General features: G+C 44.8%; 1 protein-coding gene across 1 annotated transcript in view; it reads left to right on the forward strand.

The window, feature by feature from the left end:
* Window positions 1–21,779, forward strand: part of LOC140116903 (uncharacterized) — a 49,428-nt gene that overhangs the window by 3,790 nt on the left and 23,859 nt on the right. The window contains exons 2-6 of the mRNA XM_072133332.1: window positions 7,848–8,471; window positions 8,590–8,904; window positions 9,004–9,270; window positions 9,508–10,656; window positions 20,575–21,212. Of these exons, the coding sequence (XP_071989433.1) occupies window positions 8,387–8,471; window positions 8,590–8,904; window positions 9,004–9,270; window positions 9,508–10,656; window positions 20,575–21,212 (2,454 nt within the window). The 5' untranslated portion in view covers window positions 7,848–8,386. The remainder of the gene's footprint in view (window positions 1–7,847; window positions 8,472–8,589; window positions 8,905–9,003; window positions 9,271–9,507; window positions 10,657–20,574; window positions 21,213–21,779) is intronic.

A 21,779-nucleotide genomic window follows, 5' to 3' on the forward strand; every position in this document is an offset into this window, starting at 1 on the left:
CAGCCCTTATCAGTTGTAAGGTGACTTTCAAGTTAACTGCTAAGGGTGATGCCACACATGGCGTTCTGAACATGTTTTTGAGCAGTCCTTTAAAAAACGCATGTCTTTTTGTCAGTTTTTTCCGAATTTGCGCAATTAAAAACGGACAAAACCGCATGCGTTTTTTAACAGACTGCTCAAAAACGGCCCAAAAAAGTGTTCAAAACGCCATGTGTGGCATCACCCTAAAACTGAAATGGCTCCCGGTTTGGGGATGAGAGCAGACACTTACACACACCAGTCTCTTAGAAAATGCAGACTCCCCATCTTTATTAGTGCGCAGCCGTGTATATAAAACACAGAAAATCATCTGCATAGGGGCGGGAATAGGTGATAGAATACTGCACAGAAATAGAGAAAATAATTCTTCTTCTCCCTCGTTATTCCATCTTTAACCACCGATGAACGGCACCAATCCTCAGTTTCTCCTGCTGAGAGTATGTCACCATTCACTAGCACCATCGCACTCTCATCATCCTCCTTTAATTATATTGTAGCAGGAAGAAAATATGCAGGCAGATGGTGTGGTCTTTTCCAACAAAGTTAAAATGTATTTAAGTTCATCATACTCACAAGAGTCCATAAAAAAATGCGCATATCACAAGTCAAATAACGGGACGTTAGCTTTCTATCCGCCCGACCCAGGGTTTCCCGGCAAGGCTTCTTCCGGAATAGGGATGGTTTGGAAAAGATATAGGAGGAGAAAAAGCACATCCATCTTAAGAATGTAGATCCTCCCAATCCATGATCAGGGAAGTTGTGTCCGTTTCAGTGATTTTCAACCTTTTTTGAGCCGCGGCACACTTTTTATACTGTACTTAGAAAATCCTGGGGCACACCACCAACCAAAATAGCACAAAATTACACTAAAACAGTCATAAAAGGCCTCCCTTTACTAATAAAAAACCCCTAGAGGCCCCCCTTTACTAATTAAAAGGCCCTAGAGGCCCCCCTTTACTAATTAAAAGGCCCTAGAGGCCCCCCTTTACTAATTAAAAGGCCCTAGAGGCCCTTCTTTACTAATTAAAAGGCCCTAGAGGCCCCCCTTTACTAATTAAAAGGCCCTAGAGGCCCCCCTTTACTAATTAAAAGGCCCTAGAGGCCCCCCTTTACTAATAAAAAAAAAGACCCTAGAGGCCCCCCTTTACTAATAAAAAAAAGACCCTAGAGGCCCCCCTTTACTAATAAAAAAAAGACCCTAGAGGCCCCCCTTTACTAATAAAAAAAAGACCCTAGCTGCCCCCCTTTACTAATAAAAAAAGGACCCTAGCTGCCTTCCTATACAAATAATAACCTTATATACTTACCCTTGATGTCTTCTTCCGCATACCTTCACTCCTAATGGCGATCCGCTCACCTTCTGTAGCTCCTGCACCGCACGCCTCTGGTCACGTGACATGGGCCGCGCGGTGCAGAAGCTACAGAAGATGGGCGGATCGCCGACGCGGGGCTTGTAGGTAAGTATGGGGCAGAAACACGGGGGCGCGGCGGCAGCACTACACCGGGGCACCATAGTTCGGGGAACTTTCCCCGCGGCACACAGGTTGAAAATCACTGCTCTATGTCACCTTCGATAGTCCGGAGCATGGGCTTATAGTTAAGATCAAAAAATGAGGTAGTGTCAGCAGAGATATGTGTTCCTAGATGATGTATGGATTCCGTAGCCCATTTGAAGGGAAAGGTCGCTTGGAGCCCCTCTTGTTCAATTGCGGGGAGAGTTCTGATTTATGTGTATTAACTTTAAAATATGGCCTGGAGGAATTTCGGGCCTAACCCTATTTTCCGGAGCACTGCTGCTAGGAACTCCCAACTCACTCCCAAATCAAAAGTCTTCTCCACATCTACTGTGAGAAGGCATAGTTTGTTTCCATCTGCGCTCGCTCTCGCCATTAGGGAAATAGATTTCACCGTGTTGTCTTAGGCCTCCCTTCCTGGCACAAAGCCCACCTGATCTCAGTGTATAAGGTGTGGGATATGAGACTGAAGGCGGAAGGCCATCATTTTTGCAAACAGTTTCATGTCCACATTTAGCAGAGCTATGGGTCTAAAGTTCCCACCTGTAGTCAGTGACTTTCCGAGATCTCTAGTGCTATGGATTAAGGCCCATATTTTGATAAATATTCCTCAATTTTCCCAGATTTGAGTCATGGTAATTGTTGTGGGTTGGGGATCTAAATTATAAAGATATTCATAAAAGTTCCGGAACTCATGTGGCGAGTGTATTACACCTTTCATCATGGAGATGATAGAGGAAACGTGTGCATGGGGCCTTTGGATGCAGCGCCCTTGCAAGCTCCAAACCACATTCATCCCCATATTCATAATAGCTTTTACGCAGGCGATTACGCGTGCATTGAGTGTTTTGATCTTGGATCGCTAATATCTTCTGCCTCACATCAGATAGTTCTGCTTTTATGAGATCGGATGGAGAGGATTTATTGTTAGATTTAAGCCGCTCCAGTTCAGCTAATAACATTTTGAGTTTGTGTGTACGAGCTTTTTTAAGGCGCGAGCCATGAGACATCAGGACACCCCTGATATTACCTTTTAATGTTTCCCATAGCAGTGGGGCATTAGAGTGTTGGATAGTGTAATCTGAAAGAAATGTCTGAATAGTGTTTTTTTTTTTATGTCTATAACACATAAGGAGTCATTTAGCAGGTTCTCATTGAGTCTCCATGTATTTATGTGTGGGGTGGAGGACGACGAGATCGCTATAGATCCCATTACTGGTGCATGATGAGACCACAGGAACATTTAGGTGTCAGGACAATAAGGTGGTGGGAAAGGAATAGGTGATCTATCCTGTGATAGCTATAGTGTGCTAGGGAGTGGTATGAATAGTCCTTGTCATGTGGATGCAAGATTCTCCATCTTTCTCCTCAATCTATTCAACCGGCCAAGTGGAATGATGGACTTACCCGTTGTAGAGTCTAGTAAAGGTTCGAAGGAGAGATTTAAGTCTCCAGCCAAAATGATCTGTGAGCCATTGGGAACTCCGCCAACCCTCGCAGTGTAGAGATGCCGAAGGAGACTTGTCCCTGGTTAGGAAAATATATGTTACAGAAGGTATACACTTTGTTGGCATATGACAATTTTAAGAAAAGATATCTACCGTTAAGGTCAGTAGACGATGTTAGGATTGTATGTTGCAAGGATTTGTGAATGCCTATTGAGACACCTCCAACCTTGCGGTTTCGGATGAGGGCTGTAGAACCAGGGGGAGTAGTAATTGGTAGGGCATATGTTACGCACAGAAGTGAGTCTCTTGCAACGTGGCTATCATTATGTGTTTGTGATGCAGGCGGTAGAGAATCTGGCCTCTTTTGCTTGGGGCATTTAAGTCTCTTACATTGAATGTGCAGAAGGAGAGATGGGACTTAGTGGGTTTTATCCTATATGTAGTGGTAGGAAAAGGTATGGGAGGATAGGAATACTAGGAGAGTTTCTAGAGTACGTGTGGTACTAACAACCAATGGTTGGTAGGAGGTCTGGGTAGACCTAAGGCAAATCGTCCACGCTACTAACAGGGGTCTCTAAACTATTTATAACGCCAACGACCGAGCGTCGTCTGGAGGTCTAGATAGATTTTGAAAACTAGAAACAGGTCTATCTAAGGTAGCCTCAATGGCTACTATCCCTGTTCAGAGGAAAGGGAAGCTGTGGCCCGTGTAGTCTTCCGGAGTACTCCAGACCTATAGGAATGTTCCCAGAGGGAATAGTAATGGGCAGGCAGCAAAAGAATAAAAAAAAACCATAAGTCACGTTGTGGCGACAGGAGTGTCTATTCTGAGGCATGGGTCCTAGGTGTTACATCAGTACACTCTCATGGGTATGTCTTGGTTTCTTCGGCTCCCTTCTTGGATTATGCTCGATTTTCTGCCAAGCCATTTTCGGTGGTATTGGAGGGAGACTAGGAATACTGGGCCAGCCTGGTAGGTTGACCATAGGTAATTTTAGTGTTCCCAAGAGTTGCGGAAGATCTCCAAGCGTGCGTAAAGTTGCGGTTTTCTCTCCTTTGTGGGTGATAAGCTGGAACGGGTGTCTGTATGTAATCTCTTTATCACAGAGAAGAGTCTGTATCGGCTTGAGTTCTTTTAATAGTTGTAGGGTGCGTCTTGCTAAATCAGGCAGTACCGCCTTTGAATGATAATAGCTCTGCATTTCTGGCTGCTCGCAGTATGGCTTATTTGTTTTCGTAGAAGTGTGTGTGGCAGATGATGTTGCGGTGTCTGGAGCTGTCTGTGGGTTTGGGACCCAGTGCCCTATGCATGCGATCGATTTCGATTGGGTGTTCTTTGGTGTCAGGAAGAATAGAGGCAAAGAACCGTTGTGCCCACTTTTCTAGATGATTTGGTCGTGTACTTCGCTCAGGCCTCTGATGCGGATATTATTCCGCCTGTGGCGGTTTTCTATGTCGTTGATGTGTGTTAGAATGTACCAAATTTGAGCAGAATGGGCTTGGAGTACTTGGTGGTAATCCGTTAAAAGGTTCAGAGTGTGCTTTTGAGATTCCTCAACTTCCACTACTCTGGAGCCCACATGATGTATATCTTGCTGCAGGGTGTCCATGTCTCGTTTGTGCGAGGCTTCAAGTTCAGCTAGTAAAGTCTCTAGATCCCCTTTAGTTGGTATGGAGCGCAGGTGTGATTGCAAATCCCATACAGCTTCTTGGGATATGAGAACTGGGGTTGCCACTGGTGGAAAATATGGTGCTGGGGAGCCCGCCAACCAAGCTGGGGAGGATCACTGAGTGGGAATGCAGGCCTTCAAGGTCATGTAGGCCTCTGGTCGGGGGTGTCTGTATGGCCTTCAAGTTATCCTCGTGGATGATGCTGGGCCTGCAGTAGTGGAAATTCATCATCCCATTCCTTATCAGGGTCTGTGGACACTGCCTTGGGTACCTCTGTGGGTGGCTGTTGTTCCCTTGTGCTGCCTCTATAATCCTGCTGGGTGCCCCAGCAGTCCAGGTCTGGCGCTAGCTGCTGCTGAGGGGGCTGCTGTATAGGAGTGGAGCTCCCTCCTGTCAGGCTGTATGCACCTCCCGGCGCCTCATGCTCTGGTGCCATCTTGGACGCGTCCGTGGCTTGTGTAGCGATGTGCGGGGGGTCAAAAAATTGGACTATGAAGCCTTGGACCGCTTCTCATTTGGCTTGTTCGCCGGTTCCGGGACCCATGAGTTTTACAGGTGTGGGTGCCAGAGCTCTCCTTCAGTGCTGCCTCAAGCGGCCATCCACCCAGGCAAACAGATTACACTAGATGGCTGAATCATGACACGAATGGACGGTGGACAACATGACCCCTGGCTATGACAAGATGGCGTCTGTAGAGAAATAGGTCTTTTACTCCTCAGTCAGATCCTTCTGCGGCTCTTCCTCTGTGATATTAACCCCTTCTAAACTTCCAAGTGTCACGTAATATCCTTTAAAGGACATCCACCACCAGGATGAAGGACTGTAAACCAAGCACTGACATACTGGTGAGCACCCCCACAGGATTCGCTCTGCTTTTAGCTTCTTATGCCCCGTTTTGTAAAATAAGGGTGAATTTGGAAAAAAAAATTTAATTGAAAAACAGAATATTTTGAATTTTGAAAACTGATTGTCTTCCTACCCAATTTAGTTACTAACATTTACCATCTCTCAGCTTTGTGTTTGCCTAATTTTAGAAGTGTCCATTTGTTTTATGACGACGCTAGAAAGATCACAAATCGAGCAGCATTCTCTCACATTTTCAAGAAAATGTTAGAATCGATTATTTTAGGGACCGTTTCGTTTCTATAGGGGTTTTGGAAGTTCTGTTAATAGAAACCCCCCACATATCACCCCTCACACTATTCAAAACAGCAGGTAGGAAGCTGTTAACCCTTTAAGTGTTTTACAGAAATTCAAACAAAATGAAAGTTTTATTTGGAATTTATTAATTTCCTCATTATTACGTTCTTTTAACCCTAAAATTTCTGATTTTAGCTTTCAGGTGTCACGTCATGTTTGGAGAACCTATGAGATATCAGAAACCCCCCCCCAGAGAACGACTCCATGTTGTAAACAATTATCAAGGGGTATAGGGGGAATTTTAACCCCTTTCCACCAATGGACTTTTTACATTTCAATTTTATTTAGTTCCCACCTTCAAAAACTCAAGCTGAATAAGGGATGGTTTTCTGTGTAACACATAGCACTTCCTAGTCACGGTATTTTATATTCCAAGCCGTGTCCTGGGAAGTGAGAGAAAATTCCAGATGCAGTAAAATTTGCTAATGACACGCCTTTTCTCTGGTTCAGTACGATCACAGAGATTCCAAATTTATATAGGTTTTATTATGTTTTGATTTAAAAAAAAAAAAAAAAAGATTTGTTTTGCCGTCTTCTGCCGCTAATGACTTTTTCACGCTTCAGCGTACAGAGCTGTGTAAGGTGTCAGTTTTTTGAGGGACGTGATTACGTTTTCATTGCTACCACTTTGGGGACTGTGCAACTTTTTGATCACTTTTTATTAAAATTTTTAGATGTTGCAAAATTGCAAAAAAAAGTGGCGATTCGGACATTTGGGCGCATTTTGCTGTTATGAGGTTTACCCCTGGGAATAACCATATTTATAATTTTATGAACAGTGTATTTTGGGATGAGGATGAGGAATTTTTATTAATTATTTTTACATTGCTAGCCTATGAACTAGTGGTCATGTGATCACTAGTACTAATACTAACCAAGTATTACAGTGCATTAGTAACTTCCATAGGCTGACAGACAGACTACTTGGTCCTGAATTCAGCAGGGAATGCTAAGGACATACCTGGGACCTTCATTAGGTCCCCATTTGTCCATCAAAGAAGACAGCACCCCATGATAGCATCGCGGGTGCCAGTATTTCGAGGAAGGGAGTCCCTCCCTGACCAGGTCAATCTAACAGTCCAGTTTGGAATGCCATCTGATCCGGACTGTTAACCTGTTAGATCCGGTGGTCAATGCTGTGACCACGGGATCTAACAGCTTAACGGTCCGGATCAGATGGCATTCTGATCCGGACTGTTAGAGCAGGGGCCTGGCTGACATGTGAAAGCCTAGCCATATTCCCCTAGTGGCTGATGTAAAAACCATATGGGTGGTCACTAGGGGTTTAATAGGGAGAAAAAAGTGCAGTAATAACACATGCTACTTTGATATTATATGAAGGGTCTGAATAACCTGTGAATTCTCGGCCTCTGTGAGAAGATCTTCCTCCACACATTATACATTATACTGAACAGCCCCCTAGAAGACTCCTCTATATAATAATCACCTCAGAGACGTCTCATTGTAAGTGTCCATTCACCATCTCCACTCATACAACCACCCAGGGTAATGGGCTTAGACTTGAAGTTTCAGTATAAGAAACGAGGAAAACTCTGCGCCAGAATCTGTGATGTCCGGTGTGTGAGGGAGAGGGATTCCCTGGAAATCTCCAGCCAGTAGCTGATTTTGTGGAAAGTGTGAGAGACATTCAGGATAAAGTCTCTGGAGTCGAACCTCCTAGATCTATACAAGACATTTCGGTCAGACTGGGGGCGAGGAGGTATCTGTGACCCATAGGCTGCTTCTATGCTTAACCCAATGGAGGGCAGGGTCCACGGGAGAGAGGCCACCCAGAGATACCCATAGCTATTAATGATGTGTGAGGACCCCAGTGATATCCAAGTCAGAGGCTTATTACATGAGATGTCACCTTTGTTTATTTTTCAGTTTCTAGTGAAGAACATAGGAATGGAAACAAGACAAAGCCAGAACCTCTCCAGACCAAACATCTGAATCCTTCTCATTCTCTCTCAGGTTCCTTGTACTGGACTCTCATAAATAAAGTTGTATACAAAAGATGAATAATCCACCAGGGATCCGGGAGAAGGACAGAGAGCAGATGGCGGCCAGGATCCTGGAGCTCACCCTGGAGATGATCTCCTTGATAACCGGAGAGGTGAGAGTCTCCCAGGACACGGCTCTTATCTCTAGGAATAACAGCGGGAAATGACTGGAGAGGTGAAGGATTCTTAGGATCTATGTAGTGATCAGTGTCTCCCCATACACAGGATTACACAGTAGTGAAGAAGTCGTCTGGTGAGTGTGTGACCCCCCGTGTGTCAGGAGGATGGACCCAGAGCCCCATCACCGAGCCTCCACCTCATTCACTGATACATGAGCAGAAGATCCTAGAACTTACCTCCAGGATCACTGAGCTGCTGAGCGGAGAGGTGAGCGCTGCCGGGAATGCTGGGACATTGTACAATAACACAAGGGAGGGGTCTGGGTGATGACTGTGTCATTGTGGGTGTCAGGTTCCTATAAGGTGTCAGGACGTCACTGTCTATTTCTCCATGGAGGAGTGGGAGTATATAGAAGGACACAAGGACCAGTACAAGGACATCATGATGGAGGACCACCAGCCCCTCACATCACCAGGTAAGAGGAGACCTTCCTGATTATAGAGGACAGAGCAGGTGTGAGGTCACCTAAACTCCTCCATCATCTCATCATCACATATAGACAATGTATCAGTCACTGTGTATATTTCCTATAGATGGATCCAGTCAGAGAAATCCACCAGATAGATGTCCCAGTCCTGAAGATTCCCGAGATATTACACAGGAACCAGAGAGATGTCCCAGTCCTGGAGATTCCCGAGATATCAAAGAGGAACCAGAGAGATGTCCCAGTCCTGAAGATTCCCCAGATATTAAAGAGGAACCAGAAGACAATGTCCCACTGGATCATAAGGTAGATGGAGCTGAGATTCCTGTCTGTTTCTCCATGGAGGAGTGGGAGTATATAGAAGGACACAAGGACCAGTACAAGGACATCATGATGGAGGACCACCAGCCCCTCACGTCACCAGGTAAGAGGAGACCTTCCTGATTATAGAGGACAGCCTAGACTCCTCCATCATCTCATCACATATAGACAATTTATCAGTCACTGTGTATATTTCCTATAGATGGATCCGGTCAGAGAAATCCACCAGAGAGATGTCCCCGTCCTGGAGATTCCCGAGATATTACACAGGAACCAGAGAGATGTCCCAGTCCTGGAGATTCCCAAGATATCAAAGAGGAACCAGAAGACAATGTCCCACTGGATCATCAGGTAGATGGAGCTGAGATTCCTGTCTGTTTCTCCATGGAGGAGTGGGAGTATATAGAAGGACACAAGGACCAGTACAAGGACATCATGATGGAGGACCACCAGCCCCTCACATCACCAGGTAAGAGGAGACCTTCCTGATTATAGAGGACAGAGCAGGTGTGAGGTCACCTAGACATGTGTAGTACTGGGGAAGGACCTGACCTATTTCTCCACCAACACGTTAATGACATTGATTTAGTCCGATGCTCGGTGTCACATTGTCTTGTAGACACATGGAGGAAGATGGATTCTCACATGTGCCAAACCACATTTCTTCCTGCAAAGGATTGTCGGCTGATCAACTTTTATTTTTTAGGTGAAGAGCAGATGATTGGCTTCCATCCACCTCCTTCTCCATCTTCCTGCCATGAAGTAGCAGAGAATGGATCACATATTGGCAAAAGAAGAATTGAGCAAGAACTGGAGACAACAGGGTCACATTCTAAATGTGGGAAACATGTTTCGCTTCATGAAAGGAATAAGACAGATAAAGACCTTTTTCAAAGTATAGAATTTGGGAAGAATGCTACCCAGAAATCAAGTCTTATTCAACACCAGAGAATTCACAAAGGGGATAAGCAATTTTCATGTAATGAATGTGGGAAATATTTTGTTAAGAAATCAAATCTTGTTAGACATAAGAGAATTCACACAGGAGAGAAGCCATTCTCATGTTCTGAATGTGGGAAATGTTTTTCTAGTAAATCGCATCTTTTTATGCATCAGAGAACTCACACAGGAGAGAGGCCATTTTCATGTACTGAATGTGGGAAATGTTTCACTCTCAAATCACATCTATTTATGCATCAGAGAAGTCACACAGGAGAGAAGCCATTTTCCTGTACTGAATGTGGGAAACGTTTTATTCAGAAATCAGATCTTGTTAAACATCAAAGAGTTCACACAGGGGAGAAGCCATTTTCTTGCCCTGAATGTAAAAAATGTTTTACCGAGAAATTACATCTATTAAAACATCAGAAAACTCACACAGGGGAGAAGCCATTTGCATGTAATGAATGTCGGAAATGTTTTTTTCAAAAATCACATCTTGTTAAACATCAGAGAATTCACACAGGAGAGAAGCCATTTCCATGTTCTGAATGTGGGAAATGTTTTACTCATAAATCAAGTCTTCTTATACATCAGAGAATTCACACAGGAGAGAGGCCATTTCCATGTTCTGAATGTGGGAAATGTTTTACGAATAAATCTAATCTTTTTATACATAAGAGAAGTCACACAGGGGAGAAGCCATTTTCATGTCCAGAATGTGAGAAATGTTTTATTCAAAAATCAGATCTTGTTAAACACCATAGAATTCACACAGGGGAGAGGCCATTTTCTTGTGCAGAATGTGGGAAATGTTTTAACAAGAAATCACATCTCTCTAGACATCAGAGAACTCACACCGGGGATAGGCCATTTTCATGTCCTGAATGTGGGAAATGTTTTATTGAGAAATCAGATCTCGTTAAACATCAGAAAATTCACACAGGGGAGAGGCCATTTCCATGTCCTGAATGTGAGAAATGTTTTATTGATAAATCAGATCTTGTTAAACACCAGAAAATTCACACAGGGGAGAGGCCATTTTCATGTCCTGATTGTAATAAAGGTTTTATCCGGAAAATCGAACTTGTTAAACATCAGAGAACTCACACGGGGGAGAGGCCGTTTTCTTGTACTGAATGTGGGAAATGTTTTTTTCAGAAATCCTATCTTATTAAACACCAGAGAATTCACATAGGAAAAAATATTATTTTCATGTGCTGAGTGTGGGAAATGTACAATTTTATTTTACATTATGGAATTTACACATTTTGATGTATGTAATATGGGGAATGTTTTACCAAATAATTGAAACCTGTGAAACATTAAATTGATTAATACTCATGTCCTGAATGTGAGGAGAGTTTTACTTAGAAATCACAGCTTTTGGTTTACAAAGAGAAGCTATTATTATATACTTTCTTTGTAAAAGGATTTACTAAAACATCAGGCTGGACAATGATCAGAGAATTCACACTGGGGAGAAGCCATTTCCATGTCCTGAATGTGGGAAATGTTTTATTGAGAGATCAGATCTTGTTAAACATCATAGAACTCAATCACAGGGTAGAAGCCATTTCCATGATTAATGTTTTATACATATAAGGGGAAAACAGTTTTTATATTTTTAATGTGTGAGAGGTTGTTTTTAGCTCTAAATGAAAGAAACTGCTGTTTTGGGAGGGGGAGAAAAGTAGAAAGATTTTAAATATATGTGGGGGCTGGATATTAGAGGGGTTTTCCCATGAACAAAAGTTAGGCCCTATCCACGGGATAGGTCAGGTTAAGAGAAAGTCTCTCTCCTTCTAAGTAGGGGAGGGGGAGGGCGTCACAACTTACCTAAGGTTATACCGGCCTTCCGTGGTCGTAATTCCCCTTCAGATTGGGTGCTCAGTTGTCTTGTACCTCCCTGCGTCTTCTTTTGATCTGGGGACCGTCCTCTCCAGTGACAATGCGGCCTACATGAGGACGCACGACACCCGCCGGACTCCAATTCCCGGCAACCCTTGAGCACACACGGAGCGAAGCGGAATGCTAATGGCGGCCACCTGCATGGGGGATGGGCTCCCCGAATAGGTATTTAACCTCTATAGATGGTAGTCTTGTTGATCTGAGGTCTATGGTGTGCTCACTAGTACGTTCCTTGCCGTCCCAGACACATTATGGCTGATGAGACAGAATTGGGCCTACTCCACCCACCTGTTCATGTAAGTGGTGCTTCATGTTCTCCTTTTTTTCTTACCTGTTTATTAGAACTCCAAGTTAGTATCTTATTTACCCCCCCCCCCCCCCCCTCTCTTAGGAGAAAGATCAGGGGTCTAAGAGGAAAGGTAAAGAAGATAGATCGGAAAGATCAGAGAACTCTAGCAAGTCTGACAGACCAGAAAAGAGCTAGGAAATGCAACATGTTCCTTCATTCCATTCGTATAAGAAGCCTATATGCAAACCATGTATAGAAAACTTTATGCAAGAGGAGAAGACCTTTATTGAGGAAAACGTGGTCTCATCTGTCGCCATGGCCATGCAGAAAGATACCGCCCATTAAAAACCCAGACTAGTTATAAATTCCTGCTCTGACGAAGAGGACTGTGATTCAGAGACTCCTTAATGTTCCATAGCAGAGGATCACAATCAACTTCAGGATTGGGGTCAGAAATCAGAAGCCTGCCACCTGTTTCATATCGATGAGTTAGTCAATCTCTTGAAAGCTATGCGTGAGACCCTGAATATTCAAGACGAGGATCCCACTATGTCTCGTGAAGATGAGCTGTTTGGCAAACTTAGAGCCAAGAATCAACGAGTATTCCCAGTCAATGACACCTTGAAGGGACTAATCACAGAGGAATGAAGGGTCCCGAAAGAAAGATTGTAATCTCTAAAAATTTCAGAAAAACATAGTCTTTGATCAGGAGGTCTGTAAGGATTGACACCTTCCTTTTGAGGACTCGGCACAGATTAAAGATCCTATGGATCGGAAATACGACGCTCTACTGAAAAAAGCCTGAGAAACTTCCATGCTCAGCCTCAAGTCTAATCTGTCCGCAATATCTGTAGTAAGAACACTTTTTTTTCCTGTTGAGAAAACTAGATTCTCACATCCAGGAGGGCACTCCCAGGACTGCTCTAGAAAGTGTTCCCTTACTAAAACTGCCACTGACTTTCTAGCAGACAAAGCAGACTTTCTTGGAAAAAGGTAAACTGGATCGCTGGAGCTACCTTAAAGGAAGAAGAATAGGCTTCCTCTATGCTAACCCACCTGACAGTACCGGAAGCAAGAAGCAGTGAGGCCAGGGCGGGGGTTGGGGGGGGGTGGGAGCGACTCCTAGGATTTGCACCCCAGTGGTCAAGTATAACATCAAATCCTTGGGTCCTGAACATTATCCAAATAGCATACAGGATAGAATTCAATCTGCCTCTATCCCTCAAGATTTGTACCTCCTTTTATCTTCTGCTTCTCTGTCCACTCATTGAGGCTCATTTACTTACCCGGGCCAGTCGCAATCCCGCGGCGCGTTGTTAGATGCTGATTCGGGTGTGCCGGGATTCACTAAGGTCCGTGCGCCCGATATCCAGCAGGTGTCACTGCTAAGCCGAGGTCTGTCTGAGTTCACCACCTTTGTCCCGGTGAATGTAAGTGCTGATCTTGCTACACAAATTCTTTTTTAAATTCCACGGTCTTTTCGAATCTGACAGGGTGTCAGACGCCCACGCCCCCCCCCCCGATTTCTGTTGTGTAAAAGCCAGCGCCGATACAACACATTCCGATTGCATGCGCCAAAATCCCGGGGCAATTCGGCGCAAATCGGAAATATTCGGGAAACCCAACGAAAGTGTGATGTTTGGACCCTTAGTAAATGAGCCCCATTGTCTTATCTGGCAGGCGGTCTGATCTCTCATCCGCTCGGGAGTGGTAATTCCAGTACCTCACGAACAAGAGAAGAAGGGTTTCTATTCTACACTGTTTGGGGTTAAGAAGCCCAATAGCTCAAATTGACTGATCAGAAATCTGAAACTTATAAACAATTACATCACCTACAGGAAGTTTCACATGGAGTCGGCAAGATCCGCTACTCAACTTATTCACACAAATTTCTGTATGTGCACCATAGATCTTTGCGATGCTTACTATCATGTCCCAATTCCCCCCTCATCTCAAAAATTTCTCAGGTTCTTGGTCCTCTCTCCAGAGGGCTCTACTCTTCATTTTCTTCACCCCCAAAGTGGTATCCAAGTTCCACAAGGACCAGGAGAGCACTCTTCCATTCTTTAGCGAGAACCCCTCTTCAAGCAGGGAATCCTGTTGGCATTCACTGGATGTAAGGCGTTCTGTTATAGCTTATTTACAGGCCACAGACTCTTGGTCCATAGACCATAATCTGTTTGTTGAAAAGTAAGGAAGTATTCCAGCACTCGCAAAAATCTTCTAAAATCGTAGCATTTTATTGTTCACATTAAAAACGTGCAGCCATATCTTGTGTGACCACCGATACAGTTTGTTCAGTCCAGGGGAAGAAAGCTTCCAAGACATCCGTAGCGAGATGGCTAAGAACAGCTATTGCCACTTGTTATACGGACCAAGGGAAAGAGGTTCCTCCTAGTCTAAAGGCTCACTCTACTCGAGCCATGTCGACCTCTTCACACTACCAGGGGAAGAGGAGAACAGCACGCATCGGGGGGACGTTGGAGTACAATTTTATTATTTTATCTACGACTGTATATAGTTACTATAGGGGATTTTATATATATGGGGTGGGGGGAGTGTATATAGCAATGATAGGAGTCTGCATATAGGACTATACTAAAGCAATGGACAGGCACTGCCAATATGAATAAATCGTATAGAAGGGTATCCACGCATCCCAGCACAACATGTAAATAACCAAAAAGAAAAAAGGTGGATGCGTATATTGGATAGGGTAATGAAAAATTTGCTTTATTAAGTCAACAAACAAAGTACAAGACACAAAGAATATAGAAACATTTAAAAACACACACGAGAACCGTGTGTCAAACTCTCCTGGGTCAGTAATATGACCCAGTACTACCCGGCTGACACCGCCCAAGACCATAAATACATAACATTCAAAGGTATGAGGGAGGGCAAAAGTACAAAAAAATCATGATCCTGAACAAGTGCTAATAGACTACCCTATTCATACAATACCCTTGGTGTGATCCTCAGAGAACCAGTGAGGCTGAGTCAAGTGTCTGGACGGGACGCCGGGGAGGGAGAGAACCCCACGCGTATCGTCACCTCGGGATGACTTCCTCAGGGGTGACCAGCCGAGCCGACATCGGGGAGCCACGCCGAGCATCGGAGGGTGAGTATATAAGTTTAATTTTTTTTAAGTGCTGGGGCAGGCTGTATACTACATGAGGGCTGGCTGTATACTACATGGGGCAGGCTGGCTGTATACTACGTGGGGGCATGCTGGCTGTGTACTACATGGGGGCATGCTGGCTGTGTACTACATGGGGCAGGCTGGCTGTGTACTACATGGGGGCATGCTGGCTGTATACTACATGGGGGCAGGCTGGCTGTATACTACTGGGAGCAGGCTGTATACTACTGGGGGCTGGCTGTATACTACTAGGGGCTGGTTGGCTGCATACTACTGGGGGCTGGCTGTATACTACATGGGGGCTGACTGGCTGTATACTACTGGGGGCTGGCTGTATACTACAGGGGACTGACTGGCTGTATACTAATAGGGGCTGGCTGGCAGTATACTACTAGGGACTGTATACTACATGGGGGCTGGCAGTCTGTATACTACATGGGGGCTGGATGTATACTACTAGGGGGTGGCTGGCTGTATACTACATGGGGCTGTCTGTCTGTATACTACATGGGGGCAGGCTGGCTGTATACTAATAGGGGCTGGCTGGCAGTATACTACTAGGGGCTGTATACTACATGGGGGCTGGCAGGCTGTATACTACATGGGGGCTGGCAGGCTGTATACTACATGGGGGCTGGCTGGCTGTATACTACTAGGGGGTGGGCAGGCTGTATACTACAGGGGCTGGGCAGGCTGTATACTACTAGGGGGTGGCTGGCTGTATACTACATGGGGCTGTCTGTCTGTATACTACATGGGGGCAGGCTGGCTATATACTACTGGCAGCTGGCTGGCTATATACTACTGGGGGCTTGCTGGCTATGTACTGGGAGTGGGTGGGGGGTTGTGACCACTGCATTTCCCCCCCTCGGCTTATACTCGAATAGTTTTCCCCAGTTTTTGGTGGTAAAATTAGGGGTCTTGGGTCAGCTTATACTCGAGTATATACTGTATATACTGTAGTTATTATAGGGAGACTGTATATAGTTATTATAGGGGGACTGTATAGTTATTATAGGGGGTGTATATAGTTATTATAGGGGGACTGTATAAAGTTATTATAGGGGTGTATGTAGTTATTATAGGGAATCTGTATATAGTTATATAGTTATTATAGGGGGCTGTATATATTTATTATAGGGTGATGTATATAGTTAATGCTGTGGGACTGCCGATATGGACACGGCCATATTATCTTCTGGGCAGCCGGCGCATACTATAATGTCAGCAGCAGCCGCGTCATAGTATGTGCCTGCCGGAAGAAAAAGAGGCCGCGTCCATGTCGGCAGTTAAAGAAGACTGAAGAAAGAAGAGGAGCTGCGCGGAAGAAAAAAGCCGAGCCGACATCGGGGAGCCACGCCGAGCATCGGAGGGTGAGTATGTAAGTTTAATTTTTTTTAAGTGCTGGGGCAGGCTGTATACTACATGAGGGCAGGCTGTATACTACATGAGGGCTGGCTGTATACTACATGGGGCATGCTGGCTGTGTACTACATGGGGGCATGCTGGCTGTGTACTACATGGGGCAGGCTGGCTGTGTACTACATGGGGGCATGCTGGCTGTATACTACATGGGGGCAGGCTGGCTGTATACTACTGGGAGCAGGCTGTATACTACTGGGGGCTGGCTGTATACTACTAGGGGCTGGTTGGCTGCATACTACTGGGGGCTGGCTGTATACTACTGGGGGCTGGCTGTATACTACTAGGGGCTGGTTGGCTGCATACTACTGGGGGCTGGCTGTATACTACATGGGGGCTGGCTGTATACTACATGGGGGCTGGCTGTATACTACTGGGGGCTGGCTGTATACTACTGGGGGCAGTGCTGTATACTACATGGGGGCAGTGCTGTATACTACTGGGAGCAGGCTGTATACTACTGGGGGCTGGCTGTATACTACTAGGGGCTGGTTGGCTGCATACTACTGGAGGCTGGCTGTATACTACATGGGGGCTGACTGGCTGTATACTACTGGGGGCTGGCTGTATACTACAGGGGAGTGACTGGCTGTATACTAATAGGGGCTGGCTGGCAGTATACTACTAGGGGCTGTATACTACATGGGGGCTGGCAGGCTGTATACTACATGGGGGCTGGCTGTATACTACTAGGGGGTGGCTGGCTGTATACTACATGGGGCTGTCTGTCTGTATACTACATGGGGGCAGGCTGGCTGTATACTAATAGGGGCTGGCTGGCAGTATACTACTAGGGGCTGGTTGGCTGCATACTACTGGAGGCTGGCTGTATACTACATGGGGGCTGGCTGGCTGTATACTACTAGGGGGTGGGCAGGCTGTATACTACAGGGGCTGGGCAGGCTGTATACTACTAGGGGGTGGCTGGCTGTATACTACATGGGGCTGTCTGTCTGTATACTACATGGGGCAGGCTGGCTATATACTACTGGCAGCTGGCTGGCTATATACTACTGGGGGCTTGCTGGCTATATACTGGGAGTGGGTGGGGGGTTGTGACCACTGCATTTCCCCCCCTCGGCTTATACTCGAATAGTTTTCCCCAGTTTTTGGTGGTAAAATTAGGGGTCTTGGGTCAGCTTATACTCGAGTATATACTGTATATACTGTAGTTATTATAGGGAGACTGTATATAGTTATTATAGGGGGTGTATATAGTTATAGGGGGACTGTATAGTTATTATAGGGGGTGTATATAGTTATTATAGGGGGACTGTATAAAGTTATTATAGGGGTGTATGTAGTTATTATAGGGAATCTGTATATAGTTATATAGTTATTATAGGGTGATGTATATAGTTAATGCTGTGGGACTGTAAATAGGTAATCTTGGGGGCTGTATATAGTGATTACTGTGGGATCTATATAGTGATTACTGTGGGAGTTGTAAATAGTGATTGCTGGGGGAGCTGTATACAGTGATTGCTGGGGGGAGCTGTATACAGTGATTGCTGGGGGGAGCTGTATACAGTGATTGCTGGGGGAGCTGTATACAGTGATTGCTGGGGGGAGCTGTATACAGTGATTGCTGGGGGGAGCTGTATGCAGTGATTGCTGGGGGAGCTGTATACAGTGATTGCTGGGGGAGCTGTATACAGTGATTGCTGGGGGATGTATATATTTATTACTGGGGGCTGTATATAGTGATTGCTGGGGGCGGTATACAGTGATTGCTGGGGGCTGTATATAGTGATTACTGTGGAGGATGTATATAGTGATAGCTGGGGGGAGGGGGTATATCATGATTGCTGTTCCCTATCTACATTCAATGGGGGCCCCCACCAACCTTAATCCAGCCCTATCTGCACCTCACATTACATCCATGTAACCCTGTCTCTATCCTTTGTCTCATCTGCAGCCTCTTCCCAGGGATCTCCAGGCTTCCTGTGTAAACTCTGTAATTGTCCCTCCCACACAAGTCACATGATCATGACGTCATCAAAGGTCCTTCAGATAACAAGGAAATAGCATCTATCCTACTATTATATGAATATTCTGTGAATTTTCGGCCTCTATGAGAAGATTTTCATCTTACACAGAACAGAATTTCCTCCACACATTATACAGTATACTGACCATCCCCCTATAAGACTCCTCTATGTAATATCACCTCAGAGACGTCTCACTGTAAGTGTCCATTCACCATCTCCACATCTGTCACATCACACATGTCATGGACACAATTGCTTCATATAGAGTTTGCTCTTAGTTCTTCTCATGTTTCCTCAGGTTCTATAGATCCAGGACTCCCAGAGGTTTCTCCTAAAGATGATCCTTTCCATCAATGATCCACCAGGGATCCGGGAGAAGGACAGAGAGCAGATGGCGGCCAGGATCCTGGAGCTCACCCTGGAGATGATCTCCTTGATAACCGGAGAGGTGAGAGTCTCCCAGGACACGGCTCTTATCTCTAGGAATAACAGCGGGAAATGACTGGAGAGGTGAAGGATTCTTAGGATCTATGTAGTGATCAGTGTCTCCCCATACACAGGATTACACAGTAGTGAAGAAGTCGTCTGGTGAGTGTGTGACCCCCCGTGTGTCAGGAGGATGGACCCAGAGCCCCATCACCGAGCCTCCACCTCATTCACTGATACATGAGCAGAAGATCCTAGAACTTACCTCCAGGATCACTGAGCTGCTGAGCGGAGAGGTGAGCGCTGCCGGGAATGCTGGGACATTGTACAATAACACAAGGGAGGGGTCTGGGTGATGACTGTGTCATTGTGGGTGTCAGGTTCCTATAAGGTGTCAGGACGTCACTGTCTATTTCTCCATGGAGGAGTGGGAGTATATAGAAGGACACAAGGACCAGTACAAGGACATCATGATGGAGGACCACCAGCCCCTCACATCACCAGGTAAGAGGAGACCTTCCTGATTATAGAGGACAGAGCAGGTGTGAGGTCACCTCCTCCATCATCTCATCATCACATATAGACGATGGGGCTCATTTATCAGGGGTCCGCGGAGCGCATTTTAGTCGGGTTTCCCGTCAATTTCCGTTTTGCGCCGAATTGCCCCGGGATTTTGGCACACAGGATCGGAATTTGGCGCAGCGGCGCCAGCTTGTACGCAACAGAAATAGGGGGCGGGCCGTCGGACAACCCGATGATATTATACAACAGCATTTGTTCCATATAAAAACATGGCTGAAAACTTTGGATTTAAACAGATTGGGGCACATTTACTTACCCGGTTCAGTCGCGATCCCGTGGCACGTTCTCTGACAAGGATTCGGGTTCTGCCGGGATTCACTAAGGTCGTGTGCCCGATATCCAGTAGGTGTTGCTGCTGCGCCGAGGTCCGCCGGAGTTCACCTGCTTCTTCCCGGTGCATGTAAGTGCTTGATCTTGCGACACTTTTCGTTTTTTTAAATTCCGCATTTTTTACGAATCCGTCCGGTTGTCCGACAGCCACCCCTATCTCTGTTGTGTGAGATGAAAGTGCGGACGCAGAGCGTTTAGTAAATTTGACCCAATGTGTAGTACTGGGGAAGGACCTGACCTATTTCTCCACCAAGATGTTGGTGACATTGATTCAGTCCGATGCTCGGTGTCCAATTGTCTTGTAGACACATGGAGGAAGATGGATTCTCACATGTGCCAAACCACATTTATTCCTACAAATTACCGACTGTCGGCTGATAAACTTTTATTTTTTAGGTGAAGAGCAGATGATTGGCTTCCATCCACCTCCTTCTCCATCTTCCTGCCATGAAGTAGCAGAGAATGGATCACATATTGGCAAAAGAAGAATTGAGCAAGAACTGGAGACAACAGGGTCACATTCTAAATGTGGGAGTACGATAGAAAAAGGTTTTCCATGTCTAGAATTTGGGAAGCATGCTACCCAGAAATCAAGTCTTAATCAACAGAAGCCATTTTCATGTGATGATTGTGGGAAATATTTTGTTAAGAAATCAAATCTTGTTAGACATCAGATAATTCACACAGAAGAGAAGCCATTCAAATGTTCTGAATGTGGGAAATGTTTTTCCAGTAAATCACATCTTTTTATGCATCAGAGAACTCACACAGGGGAGAAGCCATATTCCTGTACTGAATGTGGGAAATGTTTTACTCAGAAATCAGATCTTGTTAAACATCAGAGAATGCACACAGGGGAGAAGCCATTTTCTTGCCCTGAATGTAAAAAATGTTTTACTGAGAAATTATATCTATTAAAACATCAGAAAACTCACACAGAGGAAAAGCCATTTGCATGTACTGAATGTGGGAAATGTTTTTTAAAAAAATCAATTCTTGTTAAACATCAGAGAATTCACACAGGAGAGAAGCCATTCGAATGTTCTGAATGTGGGAAATGTTTTACTCATAGATCAAGTCTTTTTATACATCGGAGAACTCACACAGGAGAAAGGCCATTTCCATGTTCTGAATGTGGGAAATGTTTTACTCATAAATCTAATCTTTTTATGCATAAGAGAAGTCACACAGGAGAGAGGCCATATTCCTGTACTGAATGTGGGAAATGTTTTATTCAGAAATCAGATCTTGTTAGACATCAGAGAATTCACACAGGGGAGAGGCCATTTTCTTGTGCAGAATGTGGAAAATGTTTTAACGAGAAACCACATCTATCTAAACATCAGAGAACTCACGCAGGGAAGAAGCCATTTCCATTATGAATGTTTTATACATATAAGGGGAAAACACAGGTTTTATATTTTTTATGTGTGAGAGGTTGTTTTTAGTTCTAAATGAAAGAAACTGTTTTTAGGAAGTAAGAAGAGTATGCATGTGATCAGATAATCCCACCTTCTAATCTCCTTCTTTGGGTGGGGAAGAGAAAAAGTACAAATCTTTTAAATATGTGTGGGGGACTAGATATTAAGTAATTTACCAATATACACCTATTATTTCTGTACTGTTTTCTTGATGTATAAAGTGTGGATGTTGTGTGTCAATACTTTTCCACAGCATTTGAAACCATATCGCATTAAAGGCTGGAACATAAAATGAGACTGTTGGGACCAGGGTAAAATCCTTGTATTTGGGTTGGCAGTTGGCTCAGTGATAGAAAACAAAGGGCAGTAATTACTCTATTATTCGTAGCTTTTTGCCTCCAATGTAAATTTGAATAAAAAGTGATCAATCCGTAAAAAAGTCATCCGATCCTGCAAACAATGACACTTTACACAGCTCAATGGTGTGGCGAGAGATGGAAGGGAAATAGTGCTCATAGTATCGTT

The sequence above is a fragment of the Engystomops pustulosus genome, chromosome 2 (assembly GCF_040894005.1).
Source record: "Engystomops pustulosus chromosome 2, aEngPut4.maternal, whole genome shotgun sequence".
Classification (NCBI taxonomy): Eukaryota; Metazoa; Chordata; class Amphibia; order Anura; family Leptodactylidae; genus Engystomops; species Engystomops pustulosus.